At 40.9% G+C, this 21064-nt stretch overlaps 1 protein-coding gene across 4 annotated transcripts in view; it reads right to left on the bottom strand.

Moving 5' to 3' along the window:
- pdxdc1 (pyridoxal-dependent decarboxylase domain containing 1) overlaps positions 1–21064 on the bottom strand; it is a gene marked incomplete at its 5' end in the record, with an annotated part of 43558 nt that overhangs the window by 7949 nt on the left and 14545 nt on the right. For 2 of the 4 annotated variants that reach the window (XM_036589866.1, XM_036589867.1), the window contains 10 exon segments: positions 387–508; positions 595–713; positions 4281–4452; positions 7063–7168; positions 11216–11286; positions 12684–12744; positions 15774–15818; positions 16406–16456; positions 18173–18298; positions 19789–19890. In XM_036589866.1, the coding sequence (XP_036445759.1) occupies positions 387–508; positions 595–713; positions 4281–4452; positions 7063–7168; positions 11216–11286; positions 12684–12744; positions 15774–15818; positions 16406–16456; positions 18173–18298; positions 19789–19890 (975 nt within the window). 4 annotated transcript variants of the gene reach the window in all.

Here is a 21064-nt window from a genome sequence, read left to right as displayed (position 1 = left end):
CAAAACCCACTTCCTAACCTGAAAAATTATTATTATTCATTATTTTTCTTATTATTCTTTGTTCTTTATTAATTATTGGTTATTTTGTTTTAAAAATACTAATAATAGACAACATTAAAAATAACATTAACACAATAAGTAGTTGTTTTGTGTGTGTCAGTGTGTTTAACCATTTCCTGCTCTCTCTGTGAGGAAGCCCAGCATTGTTTGTAGTAGTCAATACCTGCTTTTTCTAATCAATACTTCATTAAATTATTGGTGTGCTGGTGATGAAATGTAATAAATCTATATGATCTATAAGACGGCTGGAGGCGTCCAGGAGAACTCTTTGCTCTTCATAAGAAGTTCTTGTCACTTTTCGCTGCGGTTATGTTTTCTGCCGATACCTTTCCACTCTCTTCAATCTCCCTCCCAACACATGCAATGGTATCCACTAAAGCGGCCACATCCAGATCCTCAGCTGCCACTCCGATGAATATACAGTTCTTCTCCTCGGTGAACTCGGGGCCTGCAGGACGAGGCAGCAGAGTTCATTAGACTTACACAGTGACGTTATACACAAGCTGTAAGTCTTACGAAGGTAAACAGACTGACCTGTCGAGAACTCCAGGTCAGTGTCCAGTTCCTTCAGCTTCTTCATCAGTTCACTGTTGATCTTCTCCACCTCCTGCTGCCTCTTTCCCTCCTCCAGGTCCGTCCTCCTGGGCTCGTACCTGCAGACATACCGTCCGTTCTCATACCCAAAACTCAGTACCCAGTTACCAAACGTGTACTTTATTATGAGTAATAAACAGCAAGTGTGAGAGATCTGATCTGATGTGCTTCAGTGTGAAGATATAGAGAGCAAAAAAACAGAGATTTTTTAGCAATAAAATGGAAAAACATTTATCTTATTGTTTTGTAGTTAAACCCACATTAAAGCCGAGAATAATCTTTCATTAAACCAAAGACAACCTTCTCAAAAGTTCATGCATCTAATATCAATAGTTGGAAAGTTATGACTGTTCAAGGTTTCCACATTTTGTCCTACAGCGCTAATTTTTTTAAAAGTAAAAATTAAGGCCACGCCCACTTTTAAAGCTTCTATATCTCAGAAACTAATGAAGACACACGTCTAGAGTTTATGTTCTAAATTAATTTATATTATAAATTAATTTATATTATAAATTTATATTCGATTGTGTGTCTACTGGACACAACAACATTATTTCTTTCAATTTTGCGTAATTCTGTGAATGAAAAAAAAATAAATAAAGGTTTCTATGTGCTTTGACTATGGAAATCCAGAGAGGCCATGAGCTCTATCTATAATTTTCTGGACTGTTATACTGAAATAACGAGTTAACTATCTTATGATCTCAAGATAACAAACTTGCTATCTTGAAATAACGAGTTAAGCATCTTGTGATCTTAAGATAACAAAAGTTGTTATCTTGAAATAAAGAGTTAAGTATCTTGTGACCTCAAGGTAACATCTTTGTAATCTTGAGATATGGAGTTAAGTATCTTGTGATCTCAAGATAAAGTTGCTATCTTGAAATAACGAGTTAAATATCTTGTGATCTCAAGATAAAGTTGCTATCTTGAAATAAAGAGTTAAGTATCTTGTGACCTCAAGGTAACATCTTTGTAATCTTGAGATAAGGACTTAAGTATCTTGTGATCTCAAGATAACAAAAGTTGTTATCTTAAAATAACGAGTTAAGTATCTTGTGATCTCAAGATAAAGTGCTATCTTGAAATAACGAGTTAAGTATCTTGTGATCTCAAGATAAAGTTGCTATCTTGAAATAAAGAGTTAAGTATCTTGTGACCTCAAGGTAACATCTTTGTAATCTTGAGATAAGGAGTTAAGTATCTTGTGATCTCAAGGTAAAGTTGCTATCTTGAAATAACGAGTTAAGTATCTTGTGATCTCAAGATAAAGTTGTTATCTTGAAATAAAGAGTTAAGTATCTTGTGACCTCAAGGTAACATCTTTGTAATCTTGAGATAAGGAGTTAAGAATCTTGTGATCTCAAGATAAAGTTGCTATCTTGAAATAACGAGTTAAGTATCTTGTGATCTCAAGATAAAGTTGCTATCTTGAGATAACGGGTAAGGTATCTTGTAATCTCAAGATAACAACTTTTGTAATCTTGAGATATTGAGTTAAGTATCTTGTGATCTCAAGATAAAGTTGCTATCTTGAAATAACGAGTTAAGTATCTTGTGATCTCAAGATAAAGTTGTTAAACTGTTAAGTTGATATCAATCCAGAAACTTATAGCAACAGCTCACGGCTGCTTCGGACTTCTGTATTTTGACAGATGGTTCTAAAACCCTTTAACTGGCATAGAACTTTATATCAAGCGGAGGTTCTTTAAACACATTTGGGTTTTGTAAATATAATAAACATCCACTGACAGGTTGTGGTTCTGCTGTGGCTTCGCTCCAAAGAATTCTTTTTATTAGTTCCCTTATTTTTAAGAGTCATAAAAGGCTTGATGTGCTACTGAGCTAAAAACAGAACACAAACAGTGCAGCATCAGGTTCTCTCGCATCAGGTTCTCTCTCAGTTCAGCGAAAAATCTAATTTACACAGTTTATACTCTACTTAGCCCAGATTTGGTCCATCAGCAAAGACATTTTGGATTAAAATATTGCTTTTTTAGTTTAGTGCAGGAGCTACAAAGCTAAGGGTTCTAGAAAGCACTGGAAGTCAATAGTCACCCAAATCTTTTCTGTAAATACATCCACAAAACATCTCTCAAACCGCATCTGAAGGTGGTGCTGACTTGTCAATGTGGTTTAGAGCACAGTATGACTTACTACAAGCCATATAAATAAAAAATCTTTACAGTGTAAGTGAACAGCACAGGCAGCCACTTCAGACAACAGGTGTTGTGCAGAATTTTGACTCTCCTCACCCAATCCAGCCCCCCTTTGTGTGCATGCTCGTCATGCAAGCATATAGATGCTAGATTAGCTTTGCAACTACTGTTTTCAAAACTGTTAATCTCAAATTTTCAAACTGAAGATATTCACTACATGGACAAAAGTATTGGGACACCTACACATCTCACCTACAGGACCTTTAATGAATCCCATTCTAAATCATAGGCATTAATATGGAGTTGGTTCCCCTTTGCAGCTCTAACAGCTTCCACTCTTCTGGGAAGCTTCTACAAGATGTTGGAGAGTCTGTGGGGAATTTTTGTCCATTCATCCAGAAGAGCATTGTTAGGTCAGACAATGATGTTGGACGAGAGGGTCTGGCTCACAATCTCCGTTCTAGTTCATCCCAAAGGTGTTGGATGGGGTTGAGGTCAGGACTCTGTGAGGGCCAGTCAAGTTCTTCCACACCAAACTCACCCAGTCAGGCCTTTATGGAGCTGCTTTGTGCACTGGGGCTCAGTCATGCTGGAACAGGAAAGGTTCTTCCCCAAACTGTTCCCACAAAGCTGGAAGTGTACAATTGTCCAAAATATCTTGGTGCTGAAGCATTAAGATTTCCCCTCACTGGAACTAAGGGGAAATTTTGGTTCATTTTTTTCTTAGTGAGTCATATTTACAAGCCTGCGCAACACTGAAGGGGAATTCCACTCATGTTTTTCAATATTTCTGTATAATTAAATGGTTAAGATGTAAACAGAGTCGTTCAGAGTGGTTTGGTGTGAAACGCTCTGTTCTAGAGAAACTGACCGAGTCAGAACTGTTCACAGTGGTGGTGATAGGAACCAGACGTCCACCTCTAAAAGCTCCCTCACAGAAAGTTACTACATGAAATGGTTATGAATTCACTGCCTGATGACTGAGACGCTGTTTTATGAGAGTTTTGAGAAGATTTTGGCCTTAAACTCCATTCATGGTGGAGGGATACATAATATGCAGGGTGCTGTGAGGCAAAATAGTCCCCAAAGAAAACTTATTATTTCAGATTTTCCACTATTTTCCATCATCAACATTCCATATAAACTCAGAAGACTCGTGTAGGTTCACTGGTGGTTCTGGATAGTAAATAAAATGTCTATATTTGTGTTGTAGTCATGGCAACCCCTGGTTCCTATCACCACCACTGTACATCTCAAACACTGAATTGGTGCAATCCCACTTTAATCAAGACCTGGATGTGGTTTGAGCAGGTTTGGTGATGTATTTACAGAAAAGATTTGGGTGACTATTGACCTTTAGTGCTATTAAGTGGCTGTTTAAACCTAAAGAAGCTCAGTTTGGACACCAAACATGTCTTGGCTGACCAACTACATCTGGAGTGAGTGCAGAGGTTCTCTGTCTCTGACCTGATAGCGCCGAGGCCAGGCCAGCTCAGGTCTTCTATGTAGCTCAGAGAAGCGTGCTGGAGCACTTCCTCTCTGAACTCCAGTCTGAAACGCAGCGTGCAGCTCAGCACAGGAACCAGCTCGGCCAGCTTCTCCACCAGCACCGTCACGTCCGACTCCTGAGTACCTAACGCTGCACAACACATCAGCACAGTCAGGAGAACTTCATACAGTCTTACTTATGAGGTTCCTAGCTCAGTTCTAGAACAAACCTATAGCCAGTCTAGCGCAGGGGGTGCAAAGATACACATATTTTGATGCAATTTTCAATCCTGTGGTAATTTTTTGAATCGATTTTGGATATTTTTTACGTTAACCGTCTCGATTGTACTGAACTCTGTATATTGTTCTGACTTCATTAAACACATTCTATTATAAAACAAAAGTGCTTGTGCAAAATACTAATCTAATACTAAAATATGCAATGCAACTGAGCCACAAACAATACACAAACAGATGTAACAGGATGTACATGCAGATGCTCAAGCCCCGCCCCCTCCACGCCCACTTTAATCTGATAGGATCAGATCGCCACTTTCCTTTTTGATTTTTCAGCCCTGATTAATTTTCACATGACCCTTTTAACCTTTCTTTATCCCTGAGAACTGAACACACTGTGCCTTTAACACTAATGTATGTAAATAAGCTCTGTTCTCATTGGCTGTCCTGAATTGTGCTTCAAAAAGCATTCCAGGCTGAGTTAACATAACTCAGATGGGCAGGGCTAAACTGCTATAGGCTGAACCAACAGGTTTAAATAAATCTTTGATCTTTTTTTGACATCAAAAAAAAAAACAAATTTAATACAGCTGTTTTTTTTGCAGCGTAGTTTCCATATATGGACTGTATGGACTGGCGAGTGAAAGGCATGCTTTGAAACTTGAAACAAACTTTCCAAACAATGATTAAATTCTTTTATAGCGCTGCACGATATTGACGTAAAATGCGATGTTCGTTAAAGCTGCTGGATATCGCGATGATGATAAGAGAAGCGATAAATTATTAAAGTAATGCGCCTCTGACTGCATGTGACACAGGTACAGTGTACTGTGTCTGAACACATCGGAATTAGACCTCCGCATTTAACCCATCCGTGCAGTGAAACACCATGTACACACTAGGGGGCAGTGAGCACACTTGCCCAGAGCGGTGGGCAGCCCTATCCATGGCGCCCGGGGAGCAGCTGGGGGTTAGGTGCCTTGCTCAAGGGCACTTCAGTCACGTACTGTCAGCTGAGGGAATCGAACCGGTGACCTTCCGGTCACAACTGCCCATGACTGCTCATATAGGCCAGGGGTTGGCAGCATGCATCTCCGGAGCCACATGCGGCTCCTTTACTGTCCTGTTGTGGCTCCACAGCTGAATCAGATTAGTAGGTATAAATAAAATAATCCTCCTTTACAGTAAAATAAAGCTCTGCTGATCGTTCAACACAGTTTAACAATAAATGGTCTTAAACTCTGGAGTTAATGTAGAACTGCTGATTCACCCTTTAACCCTGAAGATCAGCGCAGACTGCTGGTCACCATAGCAACACAGACAACAGTCTCGCCTAGCTAGTAGCTACGAAACGGCAAAGAGAGAGATTTAAGATGAACATCGATAATTTGGAGATGAATGGACTGATTAGTGTTTATAATCACTCCAGCTGGTTTCCTGATACGTTTAATCTGCAGTGAGAAACTGACAAACACTAAAAAGTCACGAAGCTGAAGTCGCTTCTCATTCGCCAGCTTCTTGTTCAAATTTTCCCGTTCCACCTTAAATGGTGCAGCAGTTACATTCTGGCGCCTCAGGCACCATTTAAGGTGGAACGAGAAAATTTGAACAAGAAGCTGGCGAATGAGAAGCGACTTCGACTGAGGAAACTGTTCTACTTTTGAGGAAAAGTTTCCTGCTGGAGATGCGAGAAAAGCAGCTGATCTAAAGCTTAAAGCAGAGCAAAGTCAGTCTGTGTTTTTGTTTATATTACATTGTTTAGTCTATATTAGTTCATCAGCACATACTGAGACACATTTACAGCCAAGATGGTAACACGTTACTTAATAAATGGACATGAAATGTTGTGTAATTATTAAAGCATAATCATTTAATATGCTTGTTGTGGCAGTAGTCATTACTGCCTCACACACTTACGACACTGCTTGTGAGATCAGTCCTATTGTTTGATGTGTTTTACAGGTGTGTGGTTCAGGATGGAGGCGTGTTTGAGCTGCTGTGTGTGTTCTGTAACTGGTCATTCAGCTGAATGGTTAAGTTACTTGTCCTCTGTGTGGGAGAGCAGGTGATGTAATGACGTCTCTCTGGCTCTGCGTATCTGGGGTAATTACATCTGTTCTGCTGTCGCCGCTCTAACGATGTGTTTATCACGGAAACTCATACAGCAATAAAAACACGATTTATCTTACAGACCTATTCCAGAATTCCAATGACACAGGTCCTCTAAACACACACATGTTGGACCGCTGGTGTAAATCAACAACACAAAGGGACACTGATGTTGCTGTGACTCAAACAGTGCGATACACTCAAATCTGATTACTGAACACAACTCTGCACAGTTAGGACAGAACTACAGCTCAGCTAATGGCCCTGAGGAGAAGCTAAAGTCCAGTTATGGTTTATGGCTGAGTTAACAATGAGGCAACTTCCTGATCTGAGTACGAACTCCTGCACGCTCTGCCACACCTCGCGCAAACATCCGTGTTGGGAAACACAGCGATGTGTCTGTGGAGAAGCTCACCTGCGGCGGTCATTAAAGGGTTAAAGCGCACACAGACTCCTTCATCCTCCAGCTCCACCACGTCCACTCCGCTGGCCGGAACATGCAGAGCCAACTGCTCACCCAGCTGAGGAGACATACGGTTATACAGCTTTCAAACCGAACTGAAAAATTCAGTCATAAATTCTTGATTATAAATAATGTAATTTAAATAAAAACAGGGAAAGTTTGAGAACGAACTAAGCTGGCTTGACAAACTGTTGCTATGGTATCCCAGGTGGTTGCTAAGGTGTTGCTAGGCCATTCCTATGTTATTCCAGGTGGTTGCTAAGGTGTTGCTAGGCCATTGCTATTTTATTCCAGGTGGTTGCTAAGGTGTTGCTAGGCCATTGCTATTTTATTCCAGGTGGTTGCTAAGGTGTTGCTAGGCCATTCTAATGTTATTCCTAGGTGGTCACTAAGGTGTTGCTAGGCCATTGCTATTTTATTCCAGGTGGTTGCTAAGGTGTTGCTAGGCCATTGCTATTTTATCCCAGGGAGTTGCTAAGGTGTTGCTAGGCCATTGCTATTTTATTCCAGGTGGTTGCTAAGGTGTTGCTAGGCCATTCCTATTTTATCCCAGGAGGTTGCTAAGGTGTTGCTAGGCCATTGCTATTTTATCCCAGGTGGTTGCTAAGGTGTTGCTAGGCCATTGCTATTTTATCCCAGGAGGTTGCTAAGGTGTTGCTAGGCCATTGCTATTTTATTCCAGGTGGTCGCTAAGGTGTTGCTAGGCCATTGCTATTTTATCCCAGGGGGTTACTAAGGTGTCGCTAGGCCATTGCTATTTTATTATAGGTGGTTGCTAAGGTGTCGCTAGGCCATTGCTATTTTATCCCAGGTGGTTGCTAAGGTGTTGCTAGGCCATTGCTATTTTATCCCAGGAGGTTGCTAAGGTGTTGCTAGGCCATTGCTATTTTATTCCAGGCGGTCGCTAAGGTGTTGCTAGGCCATTGCTATTTTATCCCTGGGGGTTACTAAGGTGTTGCTAGGCCATTGCTATTTTATTCCAGGCGGTCGCTAAGGTGTTGCTAGGCCATTCCTTTTTTATCCCAGGAGGTTGCTAAGGTGTTGCTGGACAATTCCTATTTTATCCCAGGGGGTTACTAAGGTGTCGCTAGGCCATTCTAATTTTATCCCAGGAGGTTGCTATGGTGTTGCTAGGCCATTGCTATTTTATCCCAGGTGGTCGCTAAGGTGTTGCTAGGCCATTCCTATTTTATTCTAGGTGGTTGCTAAGGTGTTGCTAGGCCATTGCTATTTTATTCCAGGTGGTCGCTAAGGTGTTGCTAGGCCATTCTAATGTTATTCCAGGTGGTCGCTAAGGTGTTGCTAGGCCATTGCTATTTTATTCCAGGTGGTCGCTAAGGTGTTGCTAGGCCATTCCTATTTTGTTCCAGGTGGTTGCTAAGGTGTTGCTATGCCATTCCTATGTTATCCCAGGTGAATGTTTAGGTGTTGCTAGGCCATTGCTATTTTATTCCAGGCGGTCGCTAAGGTGTTGCTAGGCCATTGCTATTTTATCTCTGGGGGTTGCTAAGGTGTTGCTAGGCCATTGCTATTTTATTCCAGGCGGTCGCTAAGGTGTTGCTAGGCCATTGCTATTTTATCCCTGGGGGTTACTAAGGTGTTGCTAGGCCATTGCTATTTTATTCCAGGCGGTCGCTAAGGTGTTGCTAGGCCATTCCTTTTTTATCCCAGGAGGTTGCTAAGGTGTTGCTGGACAATTCCTATTTTATCCCAGGGGGTTACTAAGGTGTCGCTAGGCCATTCTAATTTTATCCCAGGAGGTTGCTAAGGTGTTGCTAGGCCATTGCTATTTTATCCCAGGTGGTCGCTAAGGTGTTGCTAGGCCATTCCTATTTTATTCTAGGTGGTTGCTAAGGTGTTGCTAGGCCATTGCTATTTTATTCCAGGTGGTCGCTAAGGTGTTGCTAGGCCATTCTAATGTTATTCCAGGTGGTCGCTAAGGTGTTGCTAGGCCATTGCTATTTTATTCCAGGTGGTCGCTAAGGTGTTGCTAGGCCATTCCTATTTTGTTCCAGGTGGTTGCTAAGGTGTTGCTATGCCATTCCTATGTTATCCCAGGTGAATGTTTAGGTGTTGCTAGGCCATTGCTATTTTATTCCAGGTGGTTGCTAAGGTGTTGCTAGGCCATTGCTATTTTATTCCAGGTGGTCGCTAAGGTGTTGCTAGGCCATTCTAATGTTATTCCAGGTGGTCGCTAAGGTGTTGCTAGGCCATTCCTATCTTATTCCAGGTGGTCGCTAAGGTGTTGCTAGGCCATTCCTATTTTGTTCCAGGAGGTTGCTAAGGTGTTGCTATGCCATTCCTATGTTATCCCAGGTGAATGTTTAGGTGTTGCTAGGCCATTGCTATTTTATTCCAGGTGGTTGCTAAGGTGTTGCTAGGCTATTGCTGTTATTCCAGGTGGTTGCAACAGTGTTGCTAGAGTGTTATGTTATCCCAGGCAGGTGCTAAGGTGATGCTAGGCCACTGCTATTTTATTCCAGGTGGTTGTTAGGGTGTTGCTAGGCCATTGCTATTTTATTCCAAGTGGTTGCTAAGGTGTTGCTAGGCCATTCCTATTTTGTTCCAGGTGGTTGCTAAGGTGTTGCTAGGCAATTCCTATTTTATTCCAGGTGGTTGCTAAGGTGTTGCTAGGCCATTCCTATGTTATCCTAGGTGGTTGCTAAGGTGTTGCTATGCCATTGCTATTTTATTCCAGGTGGTTGCTAAGGTGTTGCTAGGCCATTCCTATGTTATCCCAGGTGGTTGCTAAGGTGTTGCTAGGCCATTGCTATTTTATTATAGGTGGCCGCTAAGGTGTTGCTAGGCAATTCCTATTTTATTCCAGGTGGTTGCTAAGGTGTTGCTATGCCATTCCTATGTTATCCCAGGTGGTTGCTAAGGTGTTGCTAGGCCATTGCTATTTTATCCCAGGTGGTTGTTAAGGTGTTGCTAGGCCATTGCTATCTTATTCCAGGTGGTCGCTAAGGTGTTGCTAGGCCATTGCTATTTTGTTCCAGGAGGTTGCTAAGGTGTTGCTATGCCATTCCTATGTTATCCCAGGTGAATGTTTAGGTGTTGCTAGGCCATTGCTATTTTATTCCAGGTGGTTGCTAAGGTGTTGCTAGGCTATTGCTGTTATTCCAGGTGGTTGCAACAGTGTTGCTAGAGTGTTATGTTATCCCAGGCAGGTGCTAAGGTGATGCTAGGCCACTGCTATTTTATTCCAGGTGGTTGTTAGGGTGTTGCTAGGCCATTGCTATTTTATTCCAAGTGGTTGCTAAGGTGTTGCTAGGCCATTCCTATTTTGTTCCAGGTGGTTGCTAAGGTGTTGCTAGGCAATTCCTATTTTATTCCAGGTGGTTGCTAAGGTGTTGCTAGGCAATTCCTATGTTATCCTAGGTGGTTGCTAAGGTGTTGCTAGGCCATTGCTATTTTATTCCAGGTGGTTGCTAAGGTGTTGCTAGGCCATTCCTATGTTATCCCAGGTGGTTGCTAAGGTGTTGCTAGGCCATTGCTATTTTATTATAGGTGGCTGCTAAGGTGTTGCTAGGCAATTCCTATTTTATTCCAGGTGGTTGCTAAGGTGTTGCTATGCCATTCCTATGTTATCCCAGGTGGTTGTTAAGGTGTTGCTAGGCCATTCCTATGTTATCCCAGGTGGTTGTTAAGGTGTTGCTAGGCCATTGCTATTTTATTCCAGGTGGTCGCTAAGGTGTTGCTAAGCCACATCATAGCTAAAAACAGCAGCAGCAGCAGCAGTGTATATCTCTATATATGCCATTTGATCAAAGCAGCTGTCCTTCACACAATGTGAACATCTCATGATGAATGGACCAATAGAAACACCCCAAACACCAAATAACTTTAAGCTTATTAAATTAAACGTATTTTCACTTGGAAACTGTGATTTGACCAGTAGTGTTCAAACACTTGCACACACCTCCACATCAGCCTGGCAGCTCCTGTACTAAGACAGATATCAGCCACAGAGTTCATTTAACACCCTTCTTATGCTGTAATCTCATTTAACTCCAGTTCAAATGATCTTAAACCAGGTTTACTGCCTTCTCGTCCTACAGACTCGCGTCTGTACAGTGATTCTGTTAATGAGTTGTGCTCTTACCCATCTGTTGAGGGCGTCCTGCGCCTCTCTCTCTCCTGCAAAATATCCCTCCACAGAGCCGCCACTGGACGCTGTGGGAAAAAAATCATACAGGGGTAAAAGATGATTTTTAAAGTGACTTTGTTTATGTACACTAATACTGCAGGTCATTTTGGCTGTGTTTATATATGATATCTCCATGTCTTGATGGATTTATCAGGGCGGATAAGATCAGACAGAAAATGCTAGATGAGATACTGAACTACTAAGAGAAGGAATGTGATCTGATCCTGAAACAGACTCACTCTCACCGTGATGTGTGGCTCTTCCTGAGTGGCTGAGTAGTTAGGTAATACTCAATACTAGTCAGGTAATACTCAGGGTATCAATATCAGTATCGGAAAAGAAAAGGTTCGTCCATTCGATCATTTCATTCGTTCATTCCACCAAACCATCTAACCGTCCATCAACCAATCCATCCATTCCTTTGTTCACCAATCCAATCATCTATTCACCCATCCATCCACCAATCCACTAATCCACCAATCCACCCACACATCCACCCACCGGTCCATCCATCTACTCACCAATCCATCCATCCATCCATCCATCCATCCAGCCATCCATTCACCCATACATTCAGACACCAATCCATCCATCCTTTAATGCACCTATCCACCAATCCACCCATCCCTCTACTCACCAATCCATCCATCCATCCATTCACACATCTGTCCACACACCAATCCATTAATCCTTTAATGCACCTATCCACCAATCCACCCATCCCTCTACTCACCAATCCATCCATCCATCCATTCACACATCTGTCCACACACCAATCTATCCATCCTTTAATGAACCTATCCACCAATCCACCCATCCATCTACTCACCAATCCATCCATCCACCCATCCATCAATTCACCCATCCATCCACACACCAATCCATCCATCAATCCACCTATCCATCAATCCATCCTCCAACCATCCACACATCCATCAATTCACCCATCCATCCATCAATCCACCTATCCATCAATCCATCCATCCACACATCTATCAAGCCATCAATTCACCCATCCATCCACACACCAATCCTTCCATCCTTTAAAGCACCTATCCAGCAATCCACCCATCCATCCTTCCAAACATCCACCCACCAATCCATCTATCCATTTACCAATCTGACAATTTACCCAATGCATCCACCAATCTATCCTTTCACCTGCCACCAATCCACACATCCACCCACCAATCCATCCATCAATCCACTCATCCTTTAATGCACTCATCCACACATCTTTCCTTCCATCTATTCATCAATCAACCCATCCAGACATGCACCCATCTATCCATTTACCAATCCACCCATCCTTTAATGCACCCACCCACCAATCCACTCATCCATCTACCAATCCACACATCCATCCATCCTTCAGTCCACCCATCTATCCATCCTTTGTCAAGAGAGAAAACAGAAACGTCACCTGAACTGTTATCTTGGGAGAACCTGAACACCACCACAGGAGAACTCAGCTCATCTTCCACCTGAAAACATGAAGAGAAAGGAAGAGAGAGAGAGAGAAGAGTGAGAGAGATAGAGAGAGAGAGACAGAGAGAGAGAGAGAGAGACAGAGAGAAAGACATGGTATCTAACACACCTTTTTGACACTTATATATGAATATGAATCTCAGCAGGAGTTTTTATGTCATGCAGTAAGCAGCACTCGTCTGTGGCTCGTTCAGGTTGAGCTTTAGGTCTGAAACATTCTGATGTGATGTCATGGAGAGTTTTAGTGTGAGGCGCTGGGCAGAGGGGTTAAACTGGACCACATGGCTCTCGACCTGAAGTCATGCACTGGTGCTGGAATGTTACGCTGGATCCATGAGTGACGTTCTAACAGCCTACGGTCAACCTTCTGAACAATGACCAAATAATCCGTACAGGACCTTCAGATACAGCCGTCAGCTCCCCGTTTTAAAGGGCCAAAACTGTTTCATTCCAAAATATAACAAGGAATATATATAATATAATATAATATAACAAGTTTTCTTTAATATGAAGTTTTTAAATTATTCACAGACCTGGTGAAAAACCAAGAACAGCCTCCCTCCAAGTGCTAACAGTATGAGCTGCGACAGGTTATGATGGGCATAAACAGCCCTGTCTATCACCGAAGGCTTACTGGAACACTGTCTCTTCCTCTTCCTTGTCTTTTCAGTCCACATTCCTTCCGATAACAAAAGATGAACGGAAATCTGAGCTTCTCCTGTCTGGTCAGCCGGCGGGCAGCAATTCAAAATGCTAAAAAAACCTGTTTGTGCTGTTTTTGAGGGTTTGATAAGATCAGCTTCAGAACCTGAAGAAACTATGAGTGTCACACCATTTCTGAACACTCATTTGTGTAGCAGGGAATAGTTCATGATGTCTAAAGTGTCATTACGAAACAAAAATAGCACCTCCTGCTTTTTAAATGTCTAACGAAAAATGTCATCTTTAAATGGCATCTTTTCTTTCCAGTAACTGAACTAAATCATAAATAATACAGCAGAAATCAAAATTTAGGTTTACACAGCTTCCCCTTTACACCAAATATAGACATTCAGACAAGACATGTTCGGTTTGCTTCTTTAGTTTTATGCTGCCTTCGATTCTTCAACGGAAGTTCCGACTTACGACTTTGGAGGTTGTAAATAGTCTTGAAGTGGTTTTGGTCGGAAACAGTCGTGCAGTAATGCTCTGTTTGTTTTTCTTTCATTGAAGACAGTCCGTTCATGCAGAACCGTAACCAGGATCAGAATTTTAGTGAGGTGTATTTTGCAGAAATGTGAGCTACATCTCAGAGTGAATAAACTAACTGCCAAACACGAGAATTACACCAACTTTAAGCTTCTCTTTTACATTTTTTTTATTTTTTAGCAAAATCACTGCTCCTTTTCCTTTTATTTATTCCTTCCCCATCCCTCCATTCCTCCACAAACTGCTATTACTGTACCACAAACTGATTTCACTCCTAAGTTTAAGTTGATTTAATTAATAATTTAACTATTTATTTCTGTTTATTTCTGAGATTTTTATCAGATTTTATCAGTGATTTCATTTATGCTTTCAAAACAATAATTTAACCTCAGTTTCGAGTATTTTGACCTCTCCCCATTCAAAGAGGGAGGAGTCTGGTCTTGTATGACTGGTGACGTAACGCTCAACGTGGCGTCTGTTTACGAGGAAAGTCCCACCCTCCTAGAGAAAAAGCCAGTCGGCTTGCTGGTTAAGCCATGCTAATTGGTGTACATTAGCTTCCGTTACTTGTTAGCCACGTTAGCCTCGTAGCTCCAGGTCTAAAACTAAAGAGACAAACTTCAGACACCAAACACGTCTCGGCTGATCAGCTACATCTGAGTTACAGCTGGGGGGCTTTAAACGCCGAACTGTGTCAGATTCGAATCCGCACATCAGTCCCTCAGAGTCAGGTCCAGCGCTGATGACCCGCAAATCATCAAAGCTCTATGAGGTGAGGTTTCCCCGGATGTTTGTGCTCATGCCTGATGCACTGATGGGTGAGAAAACCCTCAGAGCAGACGCCGTGCGGCAGGCGGACATGGTGAGGGAGGGAGCAGTGGGGAGACGGGGCGAGCAGAGAGAGAGAGAGAGAGAGAGCGAGAGAGAAAGAGAGAGTGAGAGAGAGTGAGAGAGAGTGGGGGGGGTGAGGGAGGAGTGAGAGTTCAGGCAGATAGAGGGTGGGTCCCACCTACAATAGAGAGAATGAGCGAGCCCAGGACGTCCCGCAGTGAAACCCCGGAGATAGGCGGGACCCGCGAGCGAGACACCAAACCCTGAAACCAACGGCACCCGGTTCTCACTAATACACACTACTGCAGAACCTCACACACACACACACACACACACACACACACACACACCACTGCCAACTAGAACTGGGCGATAATCTCATCTTTCAGTAACATCAACCATAAATTTATCACGACACATTCATTCAACTAATTCAGTAATTCATATCGCTTACTGTATAATTCATAGCAGATACTGAATAATTCATAATAGATACTGAATAATTCATAGCAGATACTGAATAATTCATAATAGATACTGAATAATTCATAGTAGATACTGAATAATTCATAGTAGATGCTGAATAATTCATAGTAGATACTGAATAATTTGTTATAAATCCTGAATAATTCATAGCAGATACTGAATAATTCATAGTATCTACTGAATAAGTCATAGTAGATACTGAATAATTCACAGTAGATACTGAATAATTCATAGTAGACACTGAATATTTCATAGTGGATACAAAATAATTCATTATAGATCCTGAATAATTCATAGTAGATATATAATGTATAATTCAAATATTTCCACCATGAATCCAGTTAAACAGGTTGTTTTTGTCATAATGCCTTTAAGACTGATATATGGTTCTCCTTATCCACCTTTCCCACAGTATGAAGGTATTCTACTACGCTATTGATCACTAAATGCTGTTCCCCGTATCGCCCAGCTCTATCACCAACACACACAGTACAGACTCACAACACTGGCTGCACTTTACCATGCTCAAAGCCTCGAGGAGAGAGAGTTCACTGTCGAGGACATCCTGATGATGGTGACAGGGAGAAAGGGCTGAGTTTCTCTCAGACTGAATGATTAAAGGACTAAAGATATGAGCCAATTTGATGAGTTCTTCACTAATAACACTCAAAGTGTCTCTGAATTACATGTTTACGTTATTCTTTTGGGAAAACTCACAGATGAGAAATTAAAAAGGACAGAAATCTTGATTATGTGGGTTTACACTGCCCGTCAGACGTTTGAGGACATCTAGCTTTTCAAAAAGGCATTTTTTCCTCTGTTGGTTTGCAATGATGAACCATATTAGACAGAAAGCTGTTTAGATTTTGCCATTTTTCTGTGAATACTGCCAAAGACCACAAATTAGGACGTGAACAGTTTCAGTCTTGTGCTTTTGACAAGAGTTTTGAAAGAAAAACAGTCAAAACATTTTCTGAAGCGTTGAAGATAAATACACCCGAAGTGTAACAGTGAAATATGAACACTATTAATCTAAAGTAAGAGAGGGCGAGGTGTCCCCAGACTGCTGATGGGCAGTGTACGGTACTGTATTTCTCAGAGAGGCTTTGTCAACAAGCTGCTGAAAGTATTAAAGTGTGCTTGTTTACTTACCGAGGTCTTTATGCAGTTCAGTGACTTCAGCTGCTCCAGTAGCTTCTGACTCTGTACAGCAACACATCGGTCAGGATGGTCAGCTGGCAATTAGGCCATGTTTACAGTGCTCTACATACAGCGGTTCATATTAGCACCAAATTTCAAATGATGCGCACTACTATTCCCCATACAGTACACTGCTACACCACTGTCATGCATTACAACTCATATAGTGCACTACTCCCTATGGAGTACACCAATACTCCCTATTCAGTGCACTACTACCCCCCAAATAGTGCATTACTACTCTTCATTTAGTGCACTACAGCTCTCTATATAGTTCACTACTACTCCCCAAATAATGCACTACTGCTGTCTATATAGTTCACTGCTATTCCCCAAATAGTGCACTACTACTCTTCATATAGTGCACTACAGCTCTCTATATAGTACAGTACTGCTCCCCAAATAGTGCACTAGTGCTGTCTATATAGTTCACTACTGCCCTCTATATAGTACAGTACTGCTCCCCAAATAGTGCACTACTACTCTTCATATAGTGCACTACAGCTCTCTATATAGTACAGTACTGCTCCCCAAATAGTGCACTAGTGCTGTCTATATAGTTCACTACTGCCCTCTATATAGTACAGTACTGCTCCCCAAATAGTGCACTAGTGCTGTCTATATAGTTCACTACTGCCCTCTATATAGTACAGTACTGCTCCCCAAATAGTGCACTAGTGCTGTCTATATAGTTCACTACTGCCCTCTATAGTACAGTACTGCTCCCCAAATAGTGCACTACTACTCTTCATATAGTTCACTACTACTCCCCAAAGAGTGCACTACTACTCTCTATATAGTTCACTTCTACTCTTCATATAGTGCAGTACTGCTCACTATATAGTGCACTTCTACTCCTTATCTAGCACACTGATCTCCATGTAGTACTACTCCCTATGTCATGTACTTCTGCTTTTTATATAGTGCACTACAACGCCCCATATAGTGCACTTGCGCTCCCCATATCGTGCACTACTACTCCCTATGTAGTGCATTTCACCCAAATAGTGAAATATACAGTGAGCTGGAAGTTTATTTTACACTGTAACATTCTATCTGTACTCATTGGCCATTTTATCAGAAACACCCACAGCTGTATCCAAACGCTGAGTTTAACACTTTGGAAACAAACAAAACACAAAATGTAAAAAGTGCCGTGACTTTTGCACGGGCTACGTTTTACGTTTTAGTTGGTCAATTTCTGATCACAGGGCCGCTGTTGCCCAAACATTATTTTGGCGGTGGATCATTCTCAGCACAGCAGTGACAGCGACATGGGTGTGTGCGCAGTTTGTGTTAGCCATCCTCTAATTCTTTATAATTGGTCAGTTTCTGACCACAGAGTTGCTCTTAGCTGGATATTTTTGGGTGGAGCTGCACTCTAAACCTAGCAGTGACACTGGCGTGTCTGATACACTCATACCAGCACCACATACACTACCATGTACGTGTCACTGCTGTGCTGAGAATGAAACACCACCCAAGTAATATCTGGACCACAGTGGTCCTGTTTTCAGAAACTGACCAACGATGAAGGAGTAAAGGGGGGCTGCAGTCTGTAAGTGTAAACCTACAAAGAGCACCTACACGGTACAAAATGTCCAGTGATCGTTGATACTAGGGTAGACTGGAACCTCAGTGTACAGTACTATTTGGTTTTTAGGACCTATCTAGTACGCTATATAGTGAACAGGGACGAAATTTGAGATGTGTACTCACGAGTTGGGACGCATGCCTAATCTTCTCTACAATCCCATCATGCCCCAGGTACTGCAGGGACAGCCAGAGGGGCAGAGCACGCAGCTTCTCCACCGGCTGACTGGACGTTAGACCTGCTGCAAGAGACTAAGGGAGGGAGAGGGGGAGAGAGAGGAGAGAGAGAGACAGAGAGAGAGAGAGAGAGAGGAGAGAGAGAGAGAGAGAGAGAGAGGAAGAGGGAGAGAGAAAAACTTAAAAACATAGAAACTACGAAACAACACATATGGAATATAAATTTGTCTACTAGACAGCAAAAAATATCTTTCAAACTAATTAAATCGAGTCAAATATATAAAAAAATGTCTCATTTTGAAATTTATTGTATAAACATTACACAATTATATAACCTATTTCCAGACATTTATACCTTTTTTACATTATTTTATCTGGTGAAATTATTGGTAACACTTTCTATGAATGTCACCTTTGTAAGCATCTATAAACACATTCATAACATGTTATAATGCATTCATAAGACATTATAAACATAGCTATAAATATTTATAAAAATGCATCATACATTATAGCCATGTTTATTTTGCATTATGAATTGTTAACATAATACATTATAAGTACTGTTCATAACAAGTTATAAGAACTCATAAGTCGTATTTGTCCGCTCTAAGTAAAGTGAAGCGTACTGTACTAAAGCCTCCTCCAGTGTTCAGAGTGAGGCTTCAAGTTGAAGTATTTACTGAAGGATTTACTGAAACACTAAAACATTCACAGTAAAGCACATTACAGGCTTCAAATGTCAGAGTTTAAACTAGAGCTGCCATCAGTGTTTTACCCAATGTGGGAAAGGTAATGTTCACCACCGTTAGCTTGGTATTTGTCTTTACTTTACGCTCTCCAAGCTGGGACTGACTTCTTTGGCACTGACATTATAACATGTTATTAACACTATTTATAATGCATTATATTAACAATTCATAATGTATAATAAACATGGCTATAAAGTGTAATTCAGTGGTATTCTTTTTTATAAATATTCACAACCACGTTTATAATGCCTTATGAATACATTATAACATGTTATAAATGTGTTTATAGATGCTTACGAATGCGACATTCATAGAAAGTGTTACCGAAATTATCTTCTTCTATTGGGTAATAATTTTGCTACATCATCTACATTTTGTCCTGGAATAGGAAATGTTATCTGCCAATGAAAATCAGACAATTTCAGTGGATAAAATTACTTAAAACAAGTAAAATGTCTAGAAATAAGTTATAATATTCTTACAACAATCTCAAAATGATAAATATTAGATGTACTGAAAAGATTTAAGATGTTTTCACTTGTGAAGATACCATTTTTTGCAGTGTAGGAACTAATAACAAGCGTTTGAGTATAAGCTTTTAGATAAAAATATATTTAAGGTTATGAAAAGTGGCTCACACACCTGACTGATACTGTATGTCTAAAGTGGAGTGAAGTGAAGAAAACTAATTTGTGTCACTCAAATCTCGATTAGGAACCGTATGGTTAGTTTTCAAAGTCAGTCAGCTTCTTTTCTCTTCCTTTGTGGTTTCTCAATGTACTTCTTCCGGTACAGTAATGTGGATTTACTAACCAGCGCAGGGTCCTCATGTCTGTAGAGTGTGACGGCCGGTACAGCGGGCAGCCCGAGCCATGGGCCGGGGGTCAGAGTCATACTGTCGCACTTAGTGGCTGCCTGGAAACACATGCAAAAAAGAAATCAGACTTCTTATTTTAGAAGAGACACAATGATCATCCCATTCAGACAAACTCCAACAAACCTCAACAGCCCACTGAGCCCATTTATGGGTCTATTTATGGGTCAGTGACACAACATGCATTTTTGTGTCCAAGTCCATTATTTTCCCCAAAATAATTTAATAAATACATGAAATATATTGAATTACTCAACAATACCTCTTTTATGTCAAACAGTGTTCAGTGCATCCATATAAAATTCATTTTAATTTCTTTTAAAACTCTAAAAAAGTCTGAAAATGTCAGGTGGTGTAACTGTCCAACCATACATGCTGACTAAGTAAACCATTAAAAAAGGTAAATTAGTTATACAAATTCTAAATGAAACAGTTTGGCATGATTTTATGTCTGAAAACCTTGAAATAAAAACCATGTTGCAAAAATAAGGCAACTCAATTCAACTCACTGAAACACTTTTGTCCGCAAGTTCACAAACTTTTATTATGACATGCTTTAACATAACAGGGGCCAGTGTATTGCATCATAAAGAACACCCACGTGACCTTCACGGTGCAATGCCGAGGTCACAGATTTAGTAAGAGTGTGATGTTTGAGTCGTGGTTAGAACAGCTCAGTTTACCATGTTAGGTGGTCTGACCTCAGGAGAACCATAAACATGTGGAATTATTATAACAGTTTTTATTTATTTAAACAAAATGTAAGTATAAACTCAAGTTGAAGGACAAAGGTTTCTACGGGTGTCTAAGTAGACACCTGTTTGATATGAAATTAGTCTGAAAAGTCAGGTGGCGCAACCAGTCAGTCAGATAGAGCAACCAGACCAGCACAGTTTAACAACTAAAACAGGCAATTAAAGCTTTAATAAGTCAATATATTTAAGATATAACATGAACATGGATAGAAATGCAAATATATGAGCAGATTTAAAAGTGCACATCATGTCGTTTTAATAATAAGATTCATTTTGATTCGTCATTTGTCATTGACCCATATAATTTGTGGTTTTATGTACCAAAAACAGTCATAATTCATTTTTTTTAATATTTTCCATCCTTTTTATCCCACAGAACTAAACACACTGTTTTTGTTACTGCGCATTTAAGGCCAATATATATAAATGGCCTCTGTTCTGATTGGCTGCCCTGCATGGG

This window comes from Colossoma macropomum, unplaced genomic scaffold, assembly GCF_904425465.1.
Source record: "Colossoma macropomum unplaced genomic scaffold, Colossoma_macropomum, whole genome shotgun sequence".
NCBI classification, from domain to species: domain Eukaryota; kingdom Metazoa; phylum Chordata; class Actinopteri; order Characiformes; family Serrasalmidae; genus Colossoma; species Colossoma macropomum.
Note: the sequence above shows the minus strand (reverse complement) of the source record. Positions and strands in the feature narration are given on the sequence as shown.